The sequence below is a fragment of the Vigna radiata genome, chromosome 11 (assembly GCF_000741045.1).
Source record: "Vigna radiata var. radiata cultivar VC1973A chromosome 11, Vradiata_ver6, whole genome shotgun sequence".
Taxonomy (NCBI): Eukaryota; Viridiplantae; Streptophyta; class Magnoliopsida; order Fabales; family Fabaceae; genus Vigna; species Vigna radiata.
The window spans coordinates 18,970,845-18,993,269 of record NC_028361.1 but is presented as its reverse complement, the minus strand read 5'-3'; the positions used below and the strand labels follow the sequence as shown (position 1 = coordinate 18,993,269).

General features: G+C 33.0%; 2 protein-coding genes across 7 annotated transcripts; both read right to left on the bottom strand.

Annotated features, from left to right (window-relative positions):
- Nucleotides 1-501: 501 nt before the first annotated feature.
- LOC106777746 (protein VAC14 homolog) lies at nucleotides 502-14,207 on the bottom strand. 2 transcript variants are annotated; one of them, XM_014665481.2, is made up of 21 exons: nucleotides 13,746-14,207; nucleotides 13,506-13,619; nucleotides 13,343-13,408; nucleotides 12,444-12,533; nucleotides 12,242-12,361; nucleotides 12,049-12,077; nucleotides 11,762-11,904; nucleotides 11,581-11,675; nucleotides 11,169-11,255; nucleotides 10,918-11,025; nucleotides 10,674-10,765; nucleotides 10,473-10,554; nucleotides 9,070-9,135; nucleotides 7,078-7,193; nucleotides 6,840-6,960; nucleotides 5,743-5,904; nucleotides 5,459-5,587; nucleotides 4,470-4,520; nucleotides 4,281-4,349; nucleotides 1,032-1,325; nucleotides 502-831 (listed from the first exon to the last, which is right to left on the bottom strand). In XM_014665481.2, the coding sequence occupies exons 1-21, from the start codon at nucleotides 13,833-13,835 to the stop codon at nucleotides 733-735; spliced, it is 2,223 nt and encodes a 740-aa protein (XP_014520967.1). In that variant the 5' UTR covers nucleotides 13,836-14,207; the 3' UTR covers nucleotides 502-732. The 2 variants fall into 2 exon arrangements, with proteins under 2 accessions (XP_014520967.1, XP_014520968.1); XM_014665482.2 differs by lacking the exon at nucleotides 4,470-4,520.
- Nucleotides 14,208-16,171: 1,964 nt separating this feature from the next.
- Nucleotides 16,172-21,094, bottom strand: LOC106776974 (tRNA:m(4)X modification enzyme TRM13 homolog). Of its 5 annotated transcripts, none has more exons than XM_022775787.1 (11): nucleotides 20,960-21,093; nucleotides 20,725-20,771; nucleotides 20,289-20,464; nucleotides 20,145-20,210; nucleotides 19,709-20,065; nucleotides 19,174-19,426; nucleotides 18,972-19,029; nucleotides 17,016-17,102; nucleotides 16,781-16,912; nucleotides 16,529-16,667; nucleotides 16,172-16,413 (listed from the first exon to the last, which is right to left on the bottom strand). In XM_022775787.1, exons 3-11 carry the CDS (start codon nucleotides 20,363-20,365, stop codon nucleotides 16,188-16,190), a joined length of 1,395 nt encoding a protein of 464 aa, XP_022631508.1. In that variant the 5' UTR covers nucleotides 20,366-20,464; nucleotides 20,725-20,771; nucleotides 20,960-21,093; the 3' UTR covers nucleotides 16,172-16,187. The 5 variants fall into 5 exon arrangements, with proteins under 5 accessions (XP_022631508.1, XP_022631509.1, XP_022631510.1 ...); XM_022775788.1 differs by lacking the exon at nucleotides 20,960-21,093 and adding an exon at nucleotides 20,863-20,917; XM_022775789.1 differs by lacking the exon at nucleotides 20,725-20,771 and having other exon boundaries at nucleotides 17,016-17,096; nucleotides 20,960-21,094.
- Nucleotides 21,095-22,425: the final 1,331 nt, after the last annotated feature.

Below are 22,425 nucleotides of genomic sequence, written 5' to 3'. Positions count from 1 at the left end.
TTGTTCTGTGTTTGGCTTTCATTGAAGGTTTTGGTTCGAGATGAAGTTGATGGTGCGATCGCGATTTGGTGCTTTTGCAATGGAGGGGTTTATGTGTTTTCTGATGCATGTTCTTCACTGTTGCCATTTGGAATTAGATTCTTGGTGGAGGAGAAAACGATCCTGGTAGTGATTTCTGGGTTTCCTTTTGCAGGCTTGATGTATAAGAAAAAAGATGAAGCTTACAGTTGAAAATGAAATTTGCAATTGGGGTTTTAGGGTTCTTCGTAATGAACTGGGAGAGGTTGGAAGAGAGAAGAATGGAAGGAGGAAGAAAGAAGGGGAAAATGGCGTAGGAGGAACAGAGTGACACGTTGAAACCATTTAGACACGTCAGCCCACCACTTGTGAGAAAGTTAACTCCGTTAACGAAATTTGACGACAGGGACTCAATTGGTTGAAATTGGCAATTATAAGGACTCAATTGAGAAACTTTAAAAGAAAAGGACCAAATTGGAAATATTTAACAAAAATAGGAACGCCTAAATAATTTAAACCTTAAAAAAAATAACAGAGCCATGTGGGTATCATTTTGTACAAAAGTCAAAAGAATAGCCAAGGAAAAGCCCAGGCTTATCTTGAATCATAAACACCCAATTTTACAGATCATGTTCTATAACAGTTTTACTATGATTTACAATTTTACAGATACTCTCTAGACAAGACTCAATGAGCAGAAGCAAAATATTAAAATTATAAGCGTAGCTTCCCTAGACCTCTCTTAAATGATCTTGAAGGAACATTACGTTCAACAGACTGGGCTCTTATTGGTTCTTCTTCTCTTTTTGGCTCCTGCATAACAGCTCAAATAATGATAAACATGATACACGAAGAAAAATATACTATGTCAAGAGATTATAAATCAGGCACCATCTCCTCTTCACCGTCATTTCCAATATTCTCTTTCTTCTATGAATTTTTACACAATAACTCAAGTGAAACAAGAAAACAAAAAGAGAAAAATCAACATGCAGAATGAAGAGGTCAGTAACCTTTGTCGATGAAGTGGAAATATTGCGTGACTTTGCCCGTGTTTTGGCAAGCACACGATGCTGGCGCTGCATTTGCTGAAATTGTTGTAGTCTTGCAGCAAAATTTATTCCATTACGTGAGCTCCCACCATCTTCGGCTACAACAACACCATCCTCAATGGTTCGAAATCCATCAGGCACGCTATGAAATTGGTAGGGATCCCCAGAAGGTTTTCTCTTTAATTGCTCACCACTATTTGAATACGAAGGCACAGCTTTTAAACGAGTTTTTAGTATCTTAAAGGCGGCACTTTGCTGCAAAATAGTATTGAAAGGGTTAATATATAAACATCAAAGCATGTACTCCAGAAAATCATCTAATCTAAGAGACAATACGATATCTTCAACAATAGTCATCATAAAAATCACAATTCTTACCGATATCTTCGACAAAAGTAGTCATCATAAAAATCACAATTCTTACCGATATCTTCAACAATAGTAGTCATCATAAAAGTCACAGTTCTTACCGACATGACAAACATCTCTATGGAAAAATGTTACTTACACAAAAGATACTACCTTTATTAATTTACATTTTCTAAGACATTAAGATATGAAATGTGGAAATTTGAAAATAAGGAAATAAAGTACAATATCTTCAATCTCCTTTGATACTTTATCATTAAGGACACTCTCAAGATCGTGAATGAATATCAATCTCTCTTGTTGACAACAAGCTTCTAAGTAAGTAATTCCGATTCAGGTCTTGTGTATTATTCATGAAAACATCGTTACAATATATAGACTCCAGTTTGGCTTTTCATCTCCAAGCTTTAAACTCTGCTATCAAGACACAATTATTACAAAAACATAACACACTAATGACAATAAAACTCCTGACCTTTGCACTCCAATTGTAAACAGATAAAACCCCAAACACATTTATTACCCATAAAACAGCCCATTTAAGTTTTATTCCAATACCTCTCAGATTGTCTATAAGTTCCTGGAATATAGCAGTAGGAAGCCCCTTAGTAGAATATCAATCACTTGGAATCTGACAGGAACATGACTTTTAACAATAAGACACTTGTCTAGCTTCTCTCTAACAAAGTGTTCGATGTTACGTGTTTTGCTGCATTATGTTGAACTAGATTGTGTGCAATGATTGACTTATTATCACAAAATAACTTCACAGGGATCTCAAATTTAATTGAGATCACCAAGAATAATCCCCATCCATAGCCCTTCACATGTCTTATGCCATAGGTTGACACTCAACTTCAACACAAGATCAAGTGATTATCTTTTGCACTCCTCCAAGTCACCAAATTTTCTGCCAAAAACATTTCCTAGCTGCGATTAACCAACATAAATCTTAAGAAAGTAGAATTTAAGTCTAACTCAATCTCACAAAACTGACTTGTTAAGGTGAGATTGACAACCACCTATGTATCATTATTTAATTATATCTCTAGTCAATGTTCAATCTCCAACATGCACCCTAATGCAAAGACTAAACATCTCTAGTGTGGGTCTATGGGAGGATCCAATAGCAGGAGACACAATAAGCCAAGAAATTGATTAAGATAGGCTTTGAATGACTATGATACCGTTTAAAAAAAGGAGACTTTAAGTCTAATTTATCCTTACAAAACCCGTTTACAAAGGTGAAATTTGTATCCACCTATATATTATTATTTGGTCGTATCTCTAGTAGATGTAAACTCTTCAACAATAACCTTTGTTAGGGAAAAGTTCAATAGACCAAACTTTATGTTAAGCCATTTTGATTAAATGCTTTTACAACAAAGTATTAAAAATATGAAAATATCTTTTAGCACAATATTTTGATAGACAAAAGTGTTTTGTCTGATGTCAACAAACACTATAGCACCTTGCAATGTTATCTTCATTTGATAAGCTTGTGCTAGACAAGCGATAAGATATTGTCTTTATACTTTCGTAGTACATACTTAACTTTTAAATGCTTATATTATGTTTTGTAAAAAATGTTCTCTCGTCTAACACCAAGATAACCTCACAAGAAATGTCAACATTGGAAGATCTTTGGAAGAGTATGTCAAAGCTAATTTATGTCAACAACTCAGTAAAAGTATGGTGAGTGTGCCAAAAGAGAATGTTTTATAAGTAACGCGTGATCTCTTTGTTTTATTTGTTCTCCGAGGACATTATTTCTTGAGTGAATATCCCAAACCATGCTTGAAGAGATTCCCAAGCCCATGTAAAGCCTTCTCTAGTCAATACATTTTGTTCAATCCACTAAGACCTGAATTCAGTGGGTTGGCAACGAGTGTTCTCTATGCAAACCTTCTCTTTAAATTCTATGTGAAGACAATTTTTGCATCAAAATGCTGCAACTCCCATCCAAAATGGTTGTCAAGAAAAGGATAAATCTCCCTATATTCTTCTTTGTTATAGGAGCAAATGTCTATATCTCAATGTAAGCTTTTACCCCCAATCTTACTTTGTATTAGTATGTTGTCCCATCAAATTTGTATTTCACTAGGAATATCCATTTACACCCTATAGTCTTCTTGTCCTTGGGCTCATCAACAATATCCTAGGCCTAATTTTTCTCTAGTGCCTTCATTTCCTCCTCCTTCATGGCTTGAACCCAAAATTCATCCGTCATAAGTTCATAGATTGAGATATATGTGTCAAGCTGTGACTTTAACCATAGATATTCTTGATATTCTTGGTGTGCAACCCTATAAATGTGGTCAATGGCAAGTGGGACTTGCAGGAAGTAGGCACATGACCTAAACACTGGGAGTAGAAGTAGCCTGTTCATTTAAGTCTGCACCCACAAAACAAATATGCACTAAAAACAGTCTACCAGTATACCCATCTTAAACAGGTCTCGTTTTTTGCAAACTGCAACCATGGTGTGCAAATTACTAAACATATTCAAGTGTCCAAAAAATTTTGTTTAAATCTAACCAACATCCAAGATATGACAAAGCTCTCCAAGATCAAGCTCAGCTACCAAGTTGAAAAAAGATACTATTTTTATTAATTTGCATCACAAGAATGACATTTATTTCAGTCATCCTATTATCAAGGAACAAAATCCCTATGTTTGGAAAAAAAGAAATTGAAATAAGCAAAAACAAAATACAGTTAAAATACAGTATCTTTTTGGATCCTCCAAGATACTATGTTTAGAAGGATATTTGAACACATCCTATTCATACAAAGAAACTACAACTTCTCAACAGGTAAGAGAAATATTTGCAGAGATACCTGAGGAAGCAACATCAGAAGACCATACAATGCCTTGAATAACCAAATATATCTTCCAGGTTCAAGAAGCTGCAAAACAATGGCTTCAGAGCATGAGAGAAACCATTTAAAACATAATTATCCCTTACCAAAATCTCATGCAAGAGAAAATTAATCATATCAAACAGGGAGGAAATGGAAGACTTTTACACGAGGAAGAGCACATGAATAGTATAAGGTGCCTCTGTCAATAAAGGACACCTACAAAGGGATTGAGAACCATATTAAAAATTCCTATATACGATTTTATGTTTATAGAAACAACCAGGCTATCAAATTACAACAAATGATGTATTATATTTTTCCTTCCCTTAAAGGGGAACCAAACACTCAGTCAAAGGGTTAAACTTCACAAAAAATGCTATATGGACAACATTGCAATTGCTATTGTGATAAATTATTAGAGTGGCGTATAGCATGGTAAATCAACTCCAACAATGGGATCTGTAATTAAAATATGATACATAAAACAGCAAGGCTCCTTTTGAGTATGCACCCTTTGGTATTCAATCCATAATATTTAGGAGTTACAATTATCGTATTTTAAATGGAATGCTCAACATACAGGATAAACAGTGTGAGATAAATTATGAGTACTGCCCATTTAGGGAACTCATCGTAATAATATGTTAACTTTCACCTTTCAAGTTAAAAACAAAAGCTTACCGCATCAGATGTAATATTATGGATGATAAATGCCAACGGAGGTTTGATACAAACAAAAACCATTTAGTATTTGGAGTGTCATAAGATAAATGAAACCTAAAGAAAGACCATCACGTATTGGAATAACATAATTGTTTAAATTTTAACAAAAAAAAATAATAAACATAATCCACCATTCAACAACTCCATGTTATTAGAGATAATGAATCTATCCGTTTAGATAAGTTTAGTCAGTTGCTCAGTTTTTCAGCCAGTTGTTCTGTCTGTTATGTTATACTCTGTAACTGATACTTGTACTCTCAGTTTACCAATGGTATGAACAATTGATTCTATGTCTGCATTCTCTCCTCTATCTGAAACTTTTCTCAGTTTCTATTACATATCTATCATATTTTACCAGATCAAGTACAAAATATATGTTATTCCAAGAATTAAAAGATACAAAATATACGAAACATGTATTGAATATGCACCTGCAATCGAAGATAGGCAAAGATAGGAGTTTCCATCAAGCGGATCAATTTATCCAGTTGGACCAAAAGTTTGACATTAATATCTTCCTCCACCAGTGACTGAATCACAGTGCTGGCATGTTGGTAGGTCTGTTCAGGAAGACAACTTTTATTTTACTAAAATGTTGTATAGTATCAACAAAAAGAAACTGTTTACAATGTGTGTGAGGCACTTGTGCATTTGCTAGAGAAAGAAAGAAACTTGGAGGGCAACATATAATCAGAATCTCATTAGAGAGACCTACCTGAGCTAGAAAGCATAGACTTATAATTGCCATTGGAGAATGACACCAAGAGGCATACAGAGCATCATATAGGTCCTTCCCGGAAGGAGTTACAAGTGATTGCTTCAAAAGATCTCGAATCTCAGATAACTCTGATGATGTAAGTAAGATCAAATTCAAAGCCTGAAAGATTTTAGAAATGGGAAAAATAAATGCAGATGAATACTGCTTCATTTACATGGGACAGTTTACCTTCAGACTAAAGAAAAGGAAAAAGAAATACAGTGGAACAAAAAAGGCAACAAGCAACAAAAATTAATAATATTGAAAATAGCATCAAAAAACTGTTCATCCCAACACCATCTAGGAAGTTAACCTTAACCTAAGTTATTAACTTCAATTCAATAAAATAGATTGAAGCCTACATTGCACATTTTTGGAAAAAAATAAAACAAAAACATTTTCCAGCCAAATAGCATAAGCTTTGATCTTTGAAATCTCAAGATTAAAATTCCATTACAAAACAATGTTATTTTAAAAAGTAAAATCCATCAATTTAGTACTCCAAAGTTATGAGCCACCATATTAGTTTTTTTAAAATTTGGGTCAGTAATTCAGTCACTCAAAATCAAAATTACTAAAATATTAGACCTCAACATTTTGTTGTCAATTTAGAGCTTCAAAGATCTAATCTGTCACCCAACTAATCCCATGAGATCTAAAATGTCATCATATTGGTCATTATGGAGGAATAAAGTGGTTCAAAACAAGAATATTAAAGGAAAAAACTAAAACGTCACCATATCAGTCTTTATGGATGATTAAAGCAGGGTTCAAAAAATATCTGAGGGATTTAGTAACAACTTGAAGTTTTGGGGATTAACTTTGCAACCAAGAAAATCCTTTAGAAACTTATCTGATTTGTTGAAGGTTTACTATGGTGACAGAAAACTTTGGAGGATCAAATTAAGGGTATTGTCTATTAAGTATGAATGCTCAGTAAATCCACATTTTCCATCAGTGAGATGTGTAAGACTGAATAGAATCAAACGAATTTCCCAATAAAAACAAAGAAAATACACTGCAGGCAGTGTTTAGCACTTGGAAAAGTCACAAACCTGAACCATAATTGATGCAAAGTCCAAATCAGATTCTCCTTCTAATATTGCAGAAAGTTCCCGGTAGACTCTCTCAGCATTCAAAAGAACACAAAGGCGACGAATTATCAAAGCACCACGCCTGGAATTTATAATATAAAATTACAAAATTTAATGAATGAAAAAGTGGATATTAGTAGTAAGAACGTATTTTGGGAAATTATAACTAGAATTCATAGGATGAAAGAAAATAGCTTACTTCTCCAAAAGGGAATTATCTAGTTGGAAACTGTGCACTAGAAAAGCAACAAGCTGCCGGAAATGGAGGGGATCTCTGGCAATGCATGCATGAACATCAAGAACTAGAAGCACAACCTATTTAATATTACCGAAGTGAAATGAATCAAGAACAATTCAAGTGAATTATTAATTTCCCAAATTACACAAATAACATACAAGGTAAAGCCTAAAGTTACAACTTTTTTTTATCCAGTCAAAACTCAAGCAATCTTTTAAAGATCAAACAAAAGATAGAAAGAACCAGACAATGTTCAAACTATTGGTCAGATCAACTCCAAGTAATTACTCAATTGGTTTAACCACAAATTTGCGGTTAGATCATGATCAAACTATGGTTGAACTAGATAATATATAAACCATACACATAGCTGATTCGATCTCAACCAGTTTAACTGGATGATTTGATAAAATTTTAAAATATTGTTTAACAGTCAAGACAGCATATACAAGATATTTATATATACAGCCTTCTGAGGAAAACCAAGTATACACTTCATTTTCAGGCACAATTTTTTCAATTAAAAAAATCACTTCAAAGTATTTGTAAGGACATCTGGCTAAAAGTTACTGCTCCTAATCAGCAATTATGCAGCAGAGTTGTAACTGACAAGCTTTCCTATGAAAAAGTGAAAATAAAATTTGAATTTTAAAGCAATAGTGTTTTGCACTCATCCTTCTGATGTTCTCCAATTTTATTTTATAATCATCCACATTCTCTCTTTCTAGAAAAATGTATATCAGACAAATGATGATACACAATGGCCTAGTACTAGACATGAGAACCATTGGAGGATGGAAAGGGAAAGGGCAACTGCCAGCTTTTAATCATTATCTAGGTAACTGAAGCATTACCAAACATCATGTTTTCCCATTATAATATGGCTTGCAGTGCCATATGATAATTTACCCCTTCCTCCAGTAGGGTATGTGCTGAATGGTCTTGTTCATTTTGTCTGAGAATGTACTGTGATGAGAAGCTAAAAAGGGATTTAAAGTCTCCCCAACCAAAAAAGAAAAAACTGCCCAATCTCTTTTGTCTGAGTAATATACAATGAACCCCCAGTGATTTTCTCAAATTACACTTTCACCTCCTGCTTTTTTCACCATTACAATGACCTCCCTCTTATTAGGGGTGCAACAGTATGATTCTAAAACTTAAGGAGGTGCATGTATAATGCAAAAGGGAGAGAAATATAATTGTTTAAAACAAAGGGGATACTTTTGTAGATTTTAAAAATAAAAACTAGGATCTCAGTTTAATTTGAGAAAATCTCAAAGGATGCCAATATAATTTACTCTAGAACAAATTGTAATGTTTTGACCCGTAAATAATACTCTCTCCAGCCCTTAATATAAAAAAAAAAAAAAAAAAAAAAAAATACTTAATCCATCAAGAATAACGAAATTGGTTTAGTTAATTTACTCCAAAAATGCACATAACTAAATGGTTTAAGTAGTCGCCTTAATTACTAATACTATACATAACTTGAGACATAATTTCTCCCATCAATGAATAAATCCACTTGCATAAGGTTAGGGTTTAGGGAAAGACTTGGTGTTTCAATAATAGAGCTCACAATAAATTAGGGATATAAAAGGAGTTTAACTATTAATACACATGAAAGTGAGTCTATTTTCTTACAATTGGGACCAAAAATGCACTATTTTGTTTCTTATGTATAGAAAGGGCTTGAGAGATCATTAGAGAACAGAAATCCTAGGTCACACCACACACCTGAGTTAGGGTGGTTAGCAACTTAACATCTCAACTAATTGTGATTGTTCAAGTTGAAATGATATATGCACACTATAACTTATCTATGTTGGTTAACACTAAAGGTACAGTTAGAAACACAACTTCATTAGACATTTTCACAAAGATTACAACAAATCAATTTTATGATTTGATGAAAAAGAAATAGAAACAAAAAAGTTATCACCAGGTCGCTACCTTATCAGAAGAATCTGAAAGTGCTTTGAGCAGGGTATCAAATATGTCATTCAGAAATATCAAAACCTGATTCAGACAATGAAAGCCAATAGTGAGCGTAGACATAACAGAATAACACAATTAAAAACATTTCACACAAATTGAAAAAGTAATAGTTCAAAAGGGGAGATGTCAATAGGGAATATTTTTTACACGAACAGGAAAAGATTGTGAAACTAGAAGGCTCAGGTACTGCAAGGGACATACATGGACAAGGATACAACACAAAATGGAGACAAAATTTTATAAAAACAATGCAGGTCATGGGCACTACATAATATGCATAAAAATTAGCAGTTTTTGTTGGCATCAGTCCTTATAGCTGATTTCAGCAATTAAAGGTGGATGGTTTCTCTTTGGAGGAAAATAATTTTTAATTTAGTATATCTACTATAAAAAATATTTTATTGTCCAACAAACAACTTTCCATCTGCAATTGCTTCAAATTAGCAAAGGGATAAGGTTAACAAAACCATAAGCGTAATTAAAATTAACATAAAATAAAATTCTTAAGACAAGAGGTTTTATTCTAAAAATGAACTTGAATTATTCTAAACATAATTAATTAACTGTTACAATTTATCTTAATATTGTTAGTATTTCAATTTCTATTGGTATAAAAGTTGTAAAAGCTAAAAGTGATAAGAGTTGTAAAATGCAGGTAAAGATGTTTTGAGTCTCCATGCCATACCCAACATGATTACATGTTTGAAAAATGGAAAATATATCATGGCCAATATTTAGATGTATAGTGCTTTCATGACACCAAACAATAAGTTCGCCTCATATGTATTTTTGTGTTGTTGTGCAATAAGAAAAAAGTGTCAAGTGTCCAACACAAATACATGTTTGACACACGGACAACACAACATAGCTACTATTTAGAACTATCATGCTTTCACAGCCCAAAAAATAAGTTGGTACAAACTGTATTTGTGTTTTTTGTGTGATTGCTGTAGTTATAAAAATAAGAAACTGATCCAATATAATCAAGAATATCCTGATTATACGTGTATTACTGATTCCTTTTTATTAAATATAAATAAAGCCCCCGTGATATCTTGTAATACAGTCTTAGCTCTATGTTTCTCTCTTTCTTAGAGTTTAAGAGTGATAAACAAAGAAAAGAGTGAGTGCCATAAATGGAATGTTAAGATGTGTGGCAAGGCATCCTAAACCCTAAACCCTAATAATGGTGCAAGACATAAACAACACAATGTTTCTAAAGATTCCTGAAACATCCAAACAGGTGTGGAATTGAGATCTATAACAAAGATTCCAAATAAGCACATTGAGAGACTAGATTCATTCCATATAATAATAGTATCATCAAAATATAACAATAAAAGCCGAAATCAAATCACCTCACTACGGTGTCTGGATAAAAGGGTCGACATCCAGTGCAAAGCTTCAATTCGAGTAGCCTCCCATTCACTAGATAGTTGCCTAACCAGTTAAATTATTTGCATCATTCTCCGGAATAAACAGAACAAAATAGAGTCGGCTAAACTAAACAGGTCCTGAATCATAATTGAAAAGCAGCAATTTTCAGAAAAAAACTACACCTCCTAGCAATGGACAGGATTGCTCCTACATCAAATGCGTCAGCAGGATCAGCCTTAATTGCACGTAGCTCTTCATTGGTTTCACGAGCAACCTTATACATTAGCCACAAAAGAGTTCTAAATCCTTGCTTTCCAATGCAGGCAACACCAAAATTAAACATCATACAAAAGAGAGAATAAAAAAGGTAAATTACCAAAAAAAATGGTAAAAACAGGGAAAGAGTGAAAACTCCAGTAAGCCTACCACTCTAATTTTCTCTTCTTTATCAGATATGCACGGCAAAATGGCTCCAAGAATGTCAGCATAATATGGAACAAGCTGATCTCCTCCAAGTTTAACAAACTCATTTATCTGTTAAAACAAGAAAGCAAAGTTTAAGGAAAATAATAATGAACAACAATTCATAATAACTTTGACAAGATGCCAACACTAAACAAAAGTTTGATTACAATAAAAACTTGTTAAACAAGCCAAAACATTGCAACACAACTCACCCACGTGATAGCTGTTAACCTAGTAAATTCATCTGGAGAACCTGCCCTTTGTACCAGTATTTCAGCCATTCGACCATAATCTACAGACTTCAAGAGTAGCACTGCTTGAGTCAGAAAATGACAAATAAACAAAACATGTTGCTTTTGTTTCAATATATTAGGTGAAAATGGTGCACACTTGTACAACACAGGAAGAAGTGAGCAAATAGATGAAACATAAAAAATGCAAGGATGGGGAAAGACAATAAACATGAATGAAACCTAAACAATGGAAAACATATAAAAGCAGAAAATGGCAGTAGTAAACCCTAACCAGGAAACTAAAAGAAGAAAAACAGGGCCCAAAACAAAGAATTGCGATCTGAATATATTCAAATGAAAAGGAAAAAAGATACATTGTCAGAAGCCTTACTGGTGAATTTTTAATCTCTTGAAGAAACTCCGAAAGAGCTGAGTCAGCCTGTTGACGTATTTCATGACTTGAATCACTCAGCATATTAAACAAACCTGAGATGTTGATGAAGATTAACCAGTTTACATGGATTTTGTCAAGAGAATAAAAATGTAAATGATTCTTCAACCAATACACTTACCATCAAGAAAATCAGGAAGAAAGCCCAGCATGTCAATATCTGGGACACTGTCCAAGACAGTAATCCATCCAACCAAAAACTGACGAACATATGGATTCAAAACATTCATACGCTCCCTCAGCAATGGTATAAATTCTTCAATACTGATGATCAAGAGATTAAAATGGGGGAGCATTAAGCATTACAAATCGGTCAGAAATCTAGGTATCCATGGCTCTTTCGAAATTTAAAACACAACAGGACACAGTCGTGCAGAAAAACATACAGCACAGAAGTAAGATGTGCACCTGAACTGATCACTTTCGGTCACAATATCCTGTTTGAATAAAGTAGCATTTAATCATTAGTTGATCAAAAGAACAGTAATTCAAATCATTATTAGATCAATAATACATATTCAGAAAACATATGATAAGTGCAGTTATGCACTCGAGTAAATCTGCCAAAGGATTGTTCAAGTTTAGTAGAAGTTTATTATACCTTCACAAGTCGATCTAAGAGATGTGCAGCACTTTGTACATTGGCATCTGAGTCTGCAGAAAGCTTGCATAAGGCATCAAAGATCTGGTTGAAGAATATAATAAAATCTCCTCTCACAACCTAGCATCAAAACGTGATGACATTCGAGAATTGTACATTAGAGTATTGACGGTTTATATAGGTAAACAGAATTGATCCCCACCTTTGCTATGTTGTATAATGCTTCACAAGCATAATAACGAACTCTGCTATCTTGATCGGCAAAGGAATTTAATACAGGAGGTACAATTAGCTGTCAAAAATGTATACACACATCAATTTCATCATTCTAGTTTAAATAATAACTTTTGGTTTATTAAACCTCATCCTAAAATTTTGACCCATGTGAAGATCAGTTTAACCATAAAAAAGAGAACTAGCATTCAAAAGTAATTAGCATGTTTCATGTCAATAACTACAGTGAAGCTACACCTATTATATTTCATTCAGTGACATGCTTCAAATTGCAGTTTCATAGTTCTGTGCTTTTCGAGTGCCTAGTGCTACAGAGGCTAGAAAAATGCCGACTAAAGAATGTTTAAAACTACTGCAAAAGGTCATCATATCTGCTTATGAATTACAGGACAAATAGTTTTGCTGAATATTATTGTATATATCCAAAATTACTGATATAGATATACATCTAAATGTAAACAACTTCGAAGCTGAAAAGTTACTAACTTTATGCCATATATAGCAAATTTGAAAACCGTATCCCCTAGAGATCTTCTGATTCATAGGTCTGAACTGATGAAAATACATACAGTTCTGACATAACTTATCAAGTCAAAGTAATTAACAAGTATCTTATTTTTATTTCAACGATTGGCAGAAAATAACACCATTACCTTTTAATAAATTACCCATACCCGTAATACCAAGATAAAATCAAATTAATCCAAAATTAAAGAGCATCAAAAGGTTATTTGAGAAATCCTTAATCCCATGTAATAGGAAATTAATCCCAACCAGTGAACACTACCAAGCTTCTAAGGTACCACCCAAAATGAAATTTGAGTAATTTAGTATGACAAAAATAGGAAGTGATGGGCATCCCCTTACCTCGAGATGCTGAGCAGCTTCAGTTGTCAACCCAACAGTGGCAGCAGCTAAGCTTATCAACCCTCCCTTCAATAAATTAAATTCAAAAAAAAAATGCTCAAATTATTAAATTCAAGCTAGAATTAACCCAAATTAAAGATTAAAAAAACATAATTAGCACTACCTTACGGTGATTTGCCTGTGGCGAATAAGTGAATTCAGTAGTCAACAAACTGATCACAGCAACTATCCTATCATGATCCCCAGCAGAAGCAAGCTGCTTCACTATCCCCTCAACCTATAATAATAATAGTAATAACACAGAACCCTTTAAAATCATCAATGTACTCAAAACTCACCAAATTGGAAACAGGAAGAAAAAAAAAGGAACAAAAGTCACGATTTTTTTTTAACAGAAAACAACCTCCAGTGCTGCATTCTTGCGCTTCTCGTAGAGCTTGTCTGCGAGGTTACGAATCACGGCTGGCGGAATCACCGAGAGAGCTTCGGCCATGGCAACACCTTGGCAATCAAAATTCGAAGAACAATTTGAGAATTAAATTCGTTTGCGGATCTTCTCCTGCTCCAATCTGAACATCCTCGCTTCTTTTCCCTTACGAAACGGAAATCAAAAAGTGCAAATAAAAAATGGCAAGGTTTTCAAGGAGTTTCATTGGCGTGGAAATGCGATTGAGTGGGAAAACTGAAAATCGGATCTGAGAAAAACGTAAATGGAAATTGAAATTGTAATTGAAACTGAAACTAATAATTCTCTTTCACTTTCCTTTGCATAGTTCACGTTTTTGTGACATTGAAATTAATGAGCAGTGAGTAACTTCGATGGTTGAATATGATCAAAGATGAAAAATCACGGAAATATCCTTAATTTGTGGGTACTGCTATACTCACTCTTTTCGGTTTCTTCATTTATAAATTCACTTTATTCAATATTTTAAATATATTAATAACATTTAATTTAAACTAAAAATTAATATTTTAAATCACTTAAGAAGACAAAAGAAAACTAATTTATTTTAAAATTAAAGAACAAATTGATTATAAAAAAATATGAACAAAGGTAAAATTTTGTTTATAATGTATAGTTTACATTTTACAATAAATAAATGAGTCAATTATTCTGATTCTATGTGTTGAAAAAATCTATAAAATTTTTCTAGTGACCTTGCCTTATGTTATTTTAAATTAATGATCTTAGTTGAGTTGTATGGAACTTGGTTAAAATTAAAATTGTATCTATTTATATATGAATTGAGTTTTAAATTATTTAAAATAGTTGATTGAGACTTGGTGATGTGATGAATGTTTTAGAATGTGTTTGGAATTAATCTTGATGTTAAGAATTTTTCTACGGTTGTAAAGTTAGTGATGTTATTTGATTGAAATTTTTGGAAAGGGATGGTTAGGTTTGGTTATAGGTCAATTTTGGCTTTTAAAAGGAGTTTTTAGGTATATGAGGTTTTGAGTTAAGGGTTAAAAAGAGGAAACTAAATTTTAAAATCTTTTTTGAGATAATTTGAGATTTGTTTGAGTTGTGAATTAGTTGAAATTTGATATAGAAATAGATAGTAGTCCATCACTTGTGTTTTGGATGATTTTTAAGTGCAAATTGAAGGTCTTGAGTATTGAGATTTTGATTTGGAAGTCTTGAGACAATTTGGAGCTATGAGGTTTGTCTTTGAGTCATATGTGACTTGTTTGTTAAAAGGAGGAAACTAAATTTTAGAGTTTTTTTTGAGATAATTTGAGAGTTGTTTGAGTTGTGAACTAGTTGAAACTTAATCTAGAAATAGATAGTAGTCCATTGTTGGTGTTTTGGATGGTTTTTAAGTGCAAATTGAAGGTCTTGGGTATTGAGATTTTGATTTGGAAGTTCTGAGACAATTTGGAGCAGTTGAGGTTTGTCTGAGTCATATGTGACTTGTTTATACACCTAAGGTTCTTAACTATGAGCTAAAACAAGCATAATTGACTTAAGGTCTATAAAGTGAGGTTTTAGTTGTTTTAAGTTGGAATTTCATGGTAGAGTGAGTTAAAACTTAGTTTGGGTTGGGATACATACTTTTAGATATGTCATTTGTTGTTTAGAACACCAAATATAAGTGGTAGAAGTTAGTATGAGTGTCTAAGATAGATCAGGTTAGGTTGGAAAGGTGCAAATTCTACAGAATTGGTGTTTTTCAGAATTATGCGGAGTAGTTGGGTGTGCTAGGGGCTTGTAGAACAAGTATATGAAGATTCTGACATTGGATTCCAATGACTAGGCAAGCCAACTCGCTAGGCTTATGGAGCTCACTATTTTGGCTCCCACTAAGTGAGTGGAGGTTGCTTATTTGTTAAAACATAATCTAGTCTAATTTTATTTGTTAAAACAATTTTTCATTTTAATTAATTGCATCATTTACAAACTTTTATAAATTTTTTTCTCATCACATGCCATCTTTCCTATAATCCAAAAACGTCAGTATCATCTCTTTTTTTGTCTAATATAGTCCTTTCTACTCCTCCAAATCTATTATATGATCCAAACACAAAGGTTAACTTCAAATTATGCATTCTGATTCTTCAAACCAGATTTTTTTAAGTTGTCTTATCTAAAATATGTAATCCGAAAACAATTTCACACATTCTAAAAAGTATTTTTCGAAAGTGTATCATTTTTGTTATTTCACTGTAACTACTAATTGCACCAAGCAATTTCATTAAATAATTCAATCAGAATCCCTAAGACAGTAAGTTGTCATGTTGTGCTCATTTTCCTTGAGTGTATAAAAAAGAACAGGAATGTTATAAGCTAACAAAAATATTGACGCCAGGAATAAATGCAGAAGATAATGAAATAAATATTTCATAATAAATTTGAAGATCTAGCTAATAGCAAATGATTTTCAGGAGAAATGCTAGATGGAACAAATTTGACAATCTTTGCATCTAATCCATGCTCTCTTAGCCACATCAACCTGCCCATGTCAATAATCCACTTGCACTTAAATCCCAATGCTGCTCGTCTATCTGCTTGCATGTCTGAAAGAATTTTTTCAACTCCGTCTGCATATCCATCACCTTGTTCCTTTCTGCAGTCAAAAGACAACTTTTGATATACCAGCTTCTATAACTGTTTTAAATTTTTTCTATTGGTAACAAGAAATTTTATGCTCAATTTAATGAATAAAGAATTGGAAGGGTTACATGAATTGCAAATGTGATATACAATTGGTTGTATCAGGAAGATCAGAATCATGATTAGCATCTACTGCCCAGCTGGTAAACCATGTAATGGCATGAAATTCTTCTTTTGTCAACCCCAGATCCAGAAAAAACCTTTTATCTGCAAGGTTATAATTTCAGTCACCAAGTCACCAAAACTTATCATCAAATCCACAAAGAGGTTTAAATATACAAACTACAGTATTCACTACCAAGCCAGAATAAAGTGATTACTTGTATAGTGTGTCCACTGGCAAAGATGGTGACAACATGTTGCTATAGCTAAACCTCCAAACTTAGTGTTAACAGGGTGCTGTTCACTACTACATTTTCTATACTCAGGAAAGCAGCATCTCAAAGTTAAATCTGAAAGAAAGTTGCATAACTATTTATGTTTTCATCAAATAAACAATCACCTAACATTTTACGGCCAGGGCAACACTTATCAAACAAAATTGCCAAAAGTCACCTGTTGCAGCTCCACATAGATGTTTACCAATGGCCAGAAATGGAACTCCTTGCAAGGACTTAACGGCATTCAAATCTAGATCTTCAACTGTAAAAGTTAGGTGTTATAATTTTCTTGGATACAAAATTATAGATAAAAATAGCTGCAATAGAGATTTATGAATAAGCCGAAGATATAAGAATACAGAAATCTCTATCAGGAGATTAGGAAACCTTTAAAATAATTACAACTTAAAAATGACAAAACCTCATGAGTTAACAAAACAAAATCTAAATAACTCAACAATATGCACATGTCATGGTCATAATAAAATATAAAGTGCATGGAAATTCAGTATAGTACACGACAATTATATATTGTTTATTTTGTTAGATTTAATATTTTTATCTTATCTTTGTCTGTTATCTTTAATTAGTTTATTATTATTCTTTATTTATATTTTGGGCTTAATTTTGATCGTCTCAACTAGATGACCACCGTGCCTTCAGTGACACCTTCATCAAAGCTCCTACGCACTCTCAGCGCCTTTCAAAGTTGTGGATGTGCTTCCTTTTCTATCGTGAGTAGTGACACGTTTCGTCTCCTTTGAGGCAATGATTCAGAGTATCGATGTCGCTCTTTTTCCTCTTTCAAGTTTGCCATGTGTGGTCGCATGTCCCATATCCTCTAAGACAGCTATTCAAAGCGTCGAGGTCGCCATTTTTCCTCTTTCATTTGCCTTGACGGGAGAATCTTGGATTTTTAGGACTTCCCTCTCATGTTCATCCATGGCTTCTTTCATTGTGGTCTCTTCTGACCTCCCTTCCGTCACCATTATGTTTGACCTGTTCATATATGATTTTTTTCCAATGGCAAAGATGACTTTTGTTAGTTTATTAATAGTCATGGTAGCTCTTCAACAATGGTATCTTTGTCCATTAGATGTCAAGAATGCATTCCTCAATGGCGATTTGCAAAAAGGAATTTATATGGAGCAACCTCCCAAATTTGTTGCTCAAGGGAGTCTTTTGGGTTCGTATTTCGTCTTTTATGTCGTCTTCACAAATCATTAACAATTTGGTGTCATTCGAGTGCAAAAACTGATATTTTCACTAAGTCTTTATTGATTATATTAGTAATAAGTTTTGTACATATGATTTGTATGTACTAGTTTGAAGAAGAAAGTTAAATATATTATCTTTATCTTATTTTTATTTTTTTTCTTTCGTTAGTTTGTTATTATTTTTTTGGACTTAGTCAATATTTCTTCTATTATAGATATAATACCTTATGTGTATATTCAACGTAAGGAAGATTAATCTCATACATAGATTTTATTATATTCAACTTAGATTAACATACAAGCACTAAGAATGCACAAAAGTCTTCAGAAGAAATGCTACCTGCAAAGTTATTATGCCAGAAAAATATGAAAGGATCTAAATTATCATATGCTCATACCATGGTCTGATATGCCCTTGGCCTAAAATTATATTAGTAGGAGCAAAATGAGAAAACTTTTTAAATGGAGCAGCTCTTAGGTATGTATATGAAAAGGGGTTCCTTGTAACTTATAAGAAAAGGGGAACAAAGAAAAAACGGCACTTCTTGTTATGCCTGACCATTCTTAAAATACCCCAACACAGAGGACAGCAAGACTCTAAGTGCTTAGGACTGTGAAAACGAATATACTTAGTTGATTTCCATAAATATCGCATCTTCTGTATTGTTTTTCATCAAGAGGTTTTAAACATGAATGCATAATAATGGTGTAGAGCAGGGGAGAAACAGAGAGTAAGAGAGTTCATTTTGAGACATTTGTTTACGCTCAATTAAGATTAAATTTAAAAATACAAATCCTATAATTCACATACGCAATATGATTTCTTCAGTAAAGATATCTAAGCAGGCAAACTAAACCGCTATAAGTACAATTTCAGAAAATATCTTCTACAACCAGAGTTTTGAGACTCTTACTGTCTATTCTCAAGCGCTCTAACATCAAACTCTCATTCTGCCGCAGTGATCGATCAGCCTGGCAATAGCATTGGCATGATGTAAAAAAACAAGTCAAAGATCACTATAAATTCAAACATCTCCAAAAATTGCCATGCTTTAGAACTTGTTGGAAATAAGAGGCATTTAATGATTATCACTTTTCCAAGTAGCTTAAGCCTACCTTCAACTTGTATGCCTTTCGCTCAACTAGAAAGACTCGTTGGATTCCATAACAATCTGCGAGCATTTGCGTCAAATACCCTCTACCAGCACCAAACTCAATCACTGCAGGGACATCCTCCTCTTTCTTCTCATCTGGTTCCCCACACTCAGAAGGTTTCCTTCCATGAGAGTTCTTCAGTAACCCAAAGTTTTCCAAATTTCCCACAATAGATGCCTGCTGCATTATATGTTTCTCTTGAAATGGCAATTTCCTGCAACAACTCAAATTATTCAATTTTCTCCCTTCTAGTTTGGGCTGAAATCAACGTCCCCATTTGTTATTTGACTTTGTAACCTCAAATATTCAGTTTCATCAGCATGAATGATGGATAGAAGTAAGCTTTATAATGAAGTACAGATGAGGGGCTTTCGTGATGAAGAAACTAACCTTGGGGAAAAGTAAAAAATAGGAGTCCCCGAGAAAATTATTTTACAACTCATAAGGTAATCAGAATTTGACATTAAATAAATTCAGAGGATTCACTAATAGCTACCTATCTTCAACTCCTCTTTTAATCCATAGGCTGCAGACCTCTGGCATTTGAACGGAGTCCTGAATATCTTTACACAAAGACTCATGAAGAAATTCAATCTTTTCAATCAACTTGCAAAATTCAGGCACACTCATTCCATGAAGAGCATTCCTCTTCATTTCGGAAGAAACTGTCTTTACTGGCCACCTTGAATCATCAACCCCAGATGTTTCCTCCTCTCCATCAGAACCAGCATTGATACCCTTTTGATAAAAAGGTTGGACAGATAAGGACTGAGCCTGTTTCAGCAATGGACACCGCTTAACATGCCCTTTGAGATTTTGCTCAAGCACCGAGCTACCAAATGTTGAAAAAGAGCTAAAAAATTAGAAAAGTCAACAAAAGTTGATACACAGAAAGCATGAGAGAGAGAGAGAGAGAGAGAGAGAGCAAATACTGGGATGGATCTATGGGGCATGGGATCCACTGGCCTTCGGACCTCGAGTTGTGATTTCCACAGAATCTGAGCTCATAGAATTAAAGGGAAAGTGAGTAAGTTAAATGAATCAAATTCGATAGAAACAAAGAGTGTGACACTTACAAGGAACCATTGAGAGGACAATTTGCACAAAATCTGTTCTTGTTAGGAAGCCAGAAGTTGCAGCGCTTGGTCCTCATAGTACCTTCCTTTAACTTATTATTTCAATCAAAACCTTAAAGAAAGGCTTCAATTACGGTTTTAAGAAGCACTGCTCATGCCTTAGGAGATTGCATCACCTGAATAACGAAGAAAAGAACCACAAATAAAAAAGAAGAAACGTCTGCATTCAATAATACACTTATCCAATGCCACCTTCACTGCAACCCATATATAACTATCAGTTTGTTTGGGTCAAGTTTTCCACAAGAACTCTTGAGAGAACAAAGTTAGGAAGAAAATAAAATAAAATAAAATAAAAGTACGTTTACACATAAACTAGAATTAATTCAAACACAAATTAAAATTATAAATTTAGAGAAAATATATTTCTTCTTACCCTAACAAGGATTCTACACGAGATGAAATCCATCTTCGCTGCAAAAACTGTTTCCATTGCAGGGCAGTTTTTCAAAAATTTTCATACTTAATGTGGTACTTGAAATGTAATGTGATACATAAAGAAAAAACTCATTACTAATACATAACCGAACGAAAGTACCCATTCATTTGAAGTTTTCAATTTACAAAGAAGTAAAACGAGATAAAAGAGAATCAAAGCTTCGATCACACACCGGAAACGCTGAAGCCATCGACGACAGCCTATTCCAAACAACAAAGAAAGCCCTGGGCAAATTCCCTGTTAGAGGAGACGAAGCCGTTTCTACACAGAAAATTATGACGACAGGTTTACCCTCGTATAGGTTTCACAAAATTCATTATATATATATATATATATATATATATATATATATATATATAATATTATGAAGTATTTCTCAATTCACATCCCAATTCACATCAATTTTTGTGAGTTGAAAGGCTTGAAGAGGGTATCATAACTGAGAAAGCATTTGCACATTCTAAACATTGTCAGTTCTTTCATTTATCAATGTTACAAAAAAATATTTTTTTTTCAAATTATATTATTTTAATATTTTTATAATATTTTTTAAAATTGTATATTTTTGAAAGTGTACTATTTTAAACGCGAAGGAGCGGAAGTTTAACAGAGTTCAATAGTTCTTATTAAGTCAATCTATTTAAAAATGTAATAATATCTTTTAGTTCTCAATTTTAATTTTTATATTTATAAAAATGATAATAATATTCATTGATGAAATAAAAATTATTAAATAATTAATCCTAAAACATTTTCTACGATAAATATTTTGATTAGTCAAAAGATAAGATAAAAATATAGGAGGTTGTTAAATAAAGAAACCTTAATTAAAATTGATATAAAAATTGAGGAATACGTGTGAAATTAGAAAACCATTATTCTTATTATTATAAATTTGAATCTTTTAAGTCTATCATAATCTCTCTTTTAGTAGCTAATTATATTTTCTTCATTTTCTCTTTCTAAAGTTTGATTTCGAAGGATAAAAAGTTGGGATTTGTGTATTTGATTGTGATTCTGATAGTCTTTTGGTATTTGATTGGATTCGATAAGTTTTTTTTTAGAATCAATTTTTGTTGAATGCATTTAAAAATGATGACCAATTCTTCCAAACGCGGGTCACCTTTCACAATGAAGTCTGGACACACTTTTTCGATAGGTTACTCACTCTAATCATTCAATCTTTTTGTTGTTATTATTTTTTAAAAAAAAATTGACAAATGAATTGGTGTTCTTAGTTTTTCACTTTTCTCGTCCATTTTTGTTTTCTTGGTGTCAAAGAACTTGCTAAGTTTGGAGGGATTGTGGATCAGTATATATTTACGAAGAAACATAACATATTGTTGGATAAACAAAATGTAATCTTGATGCAAGAGAAACGCAAAACACAAATGTTGTTGCATGACCTGCAAAATGTTTTGGACAATTTCAATGTAAGATCATCACCTTGTCCAATGTCCCAGCCATAATACAAAATTATGCGGTCTTTCCTCCAATGCAAAATAATAGAAATCTTCTAGGAAATCCAATGCAAAATTCTAATAGAAATATTGCACGTATACATTTTTTTAGTTAATGAATTACAATAAGGTTTTGTTGCTTTATTTATTGAATTATTTCCATTTTTAACCTATTGAT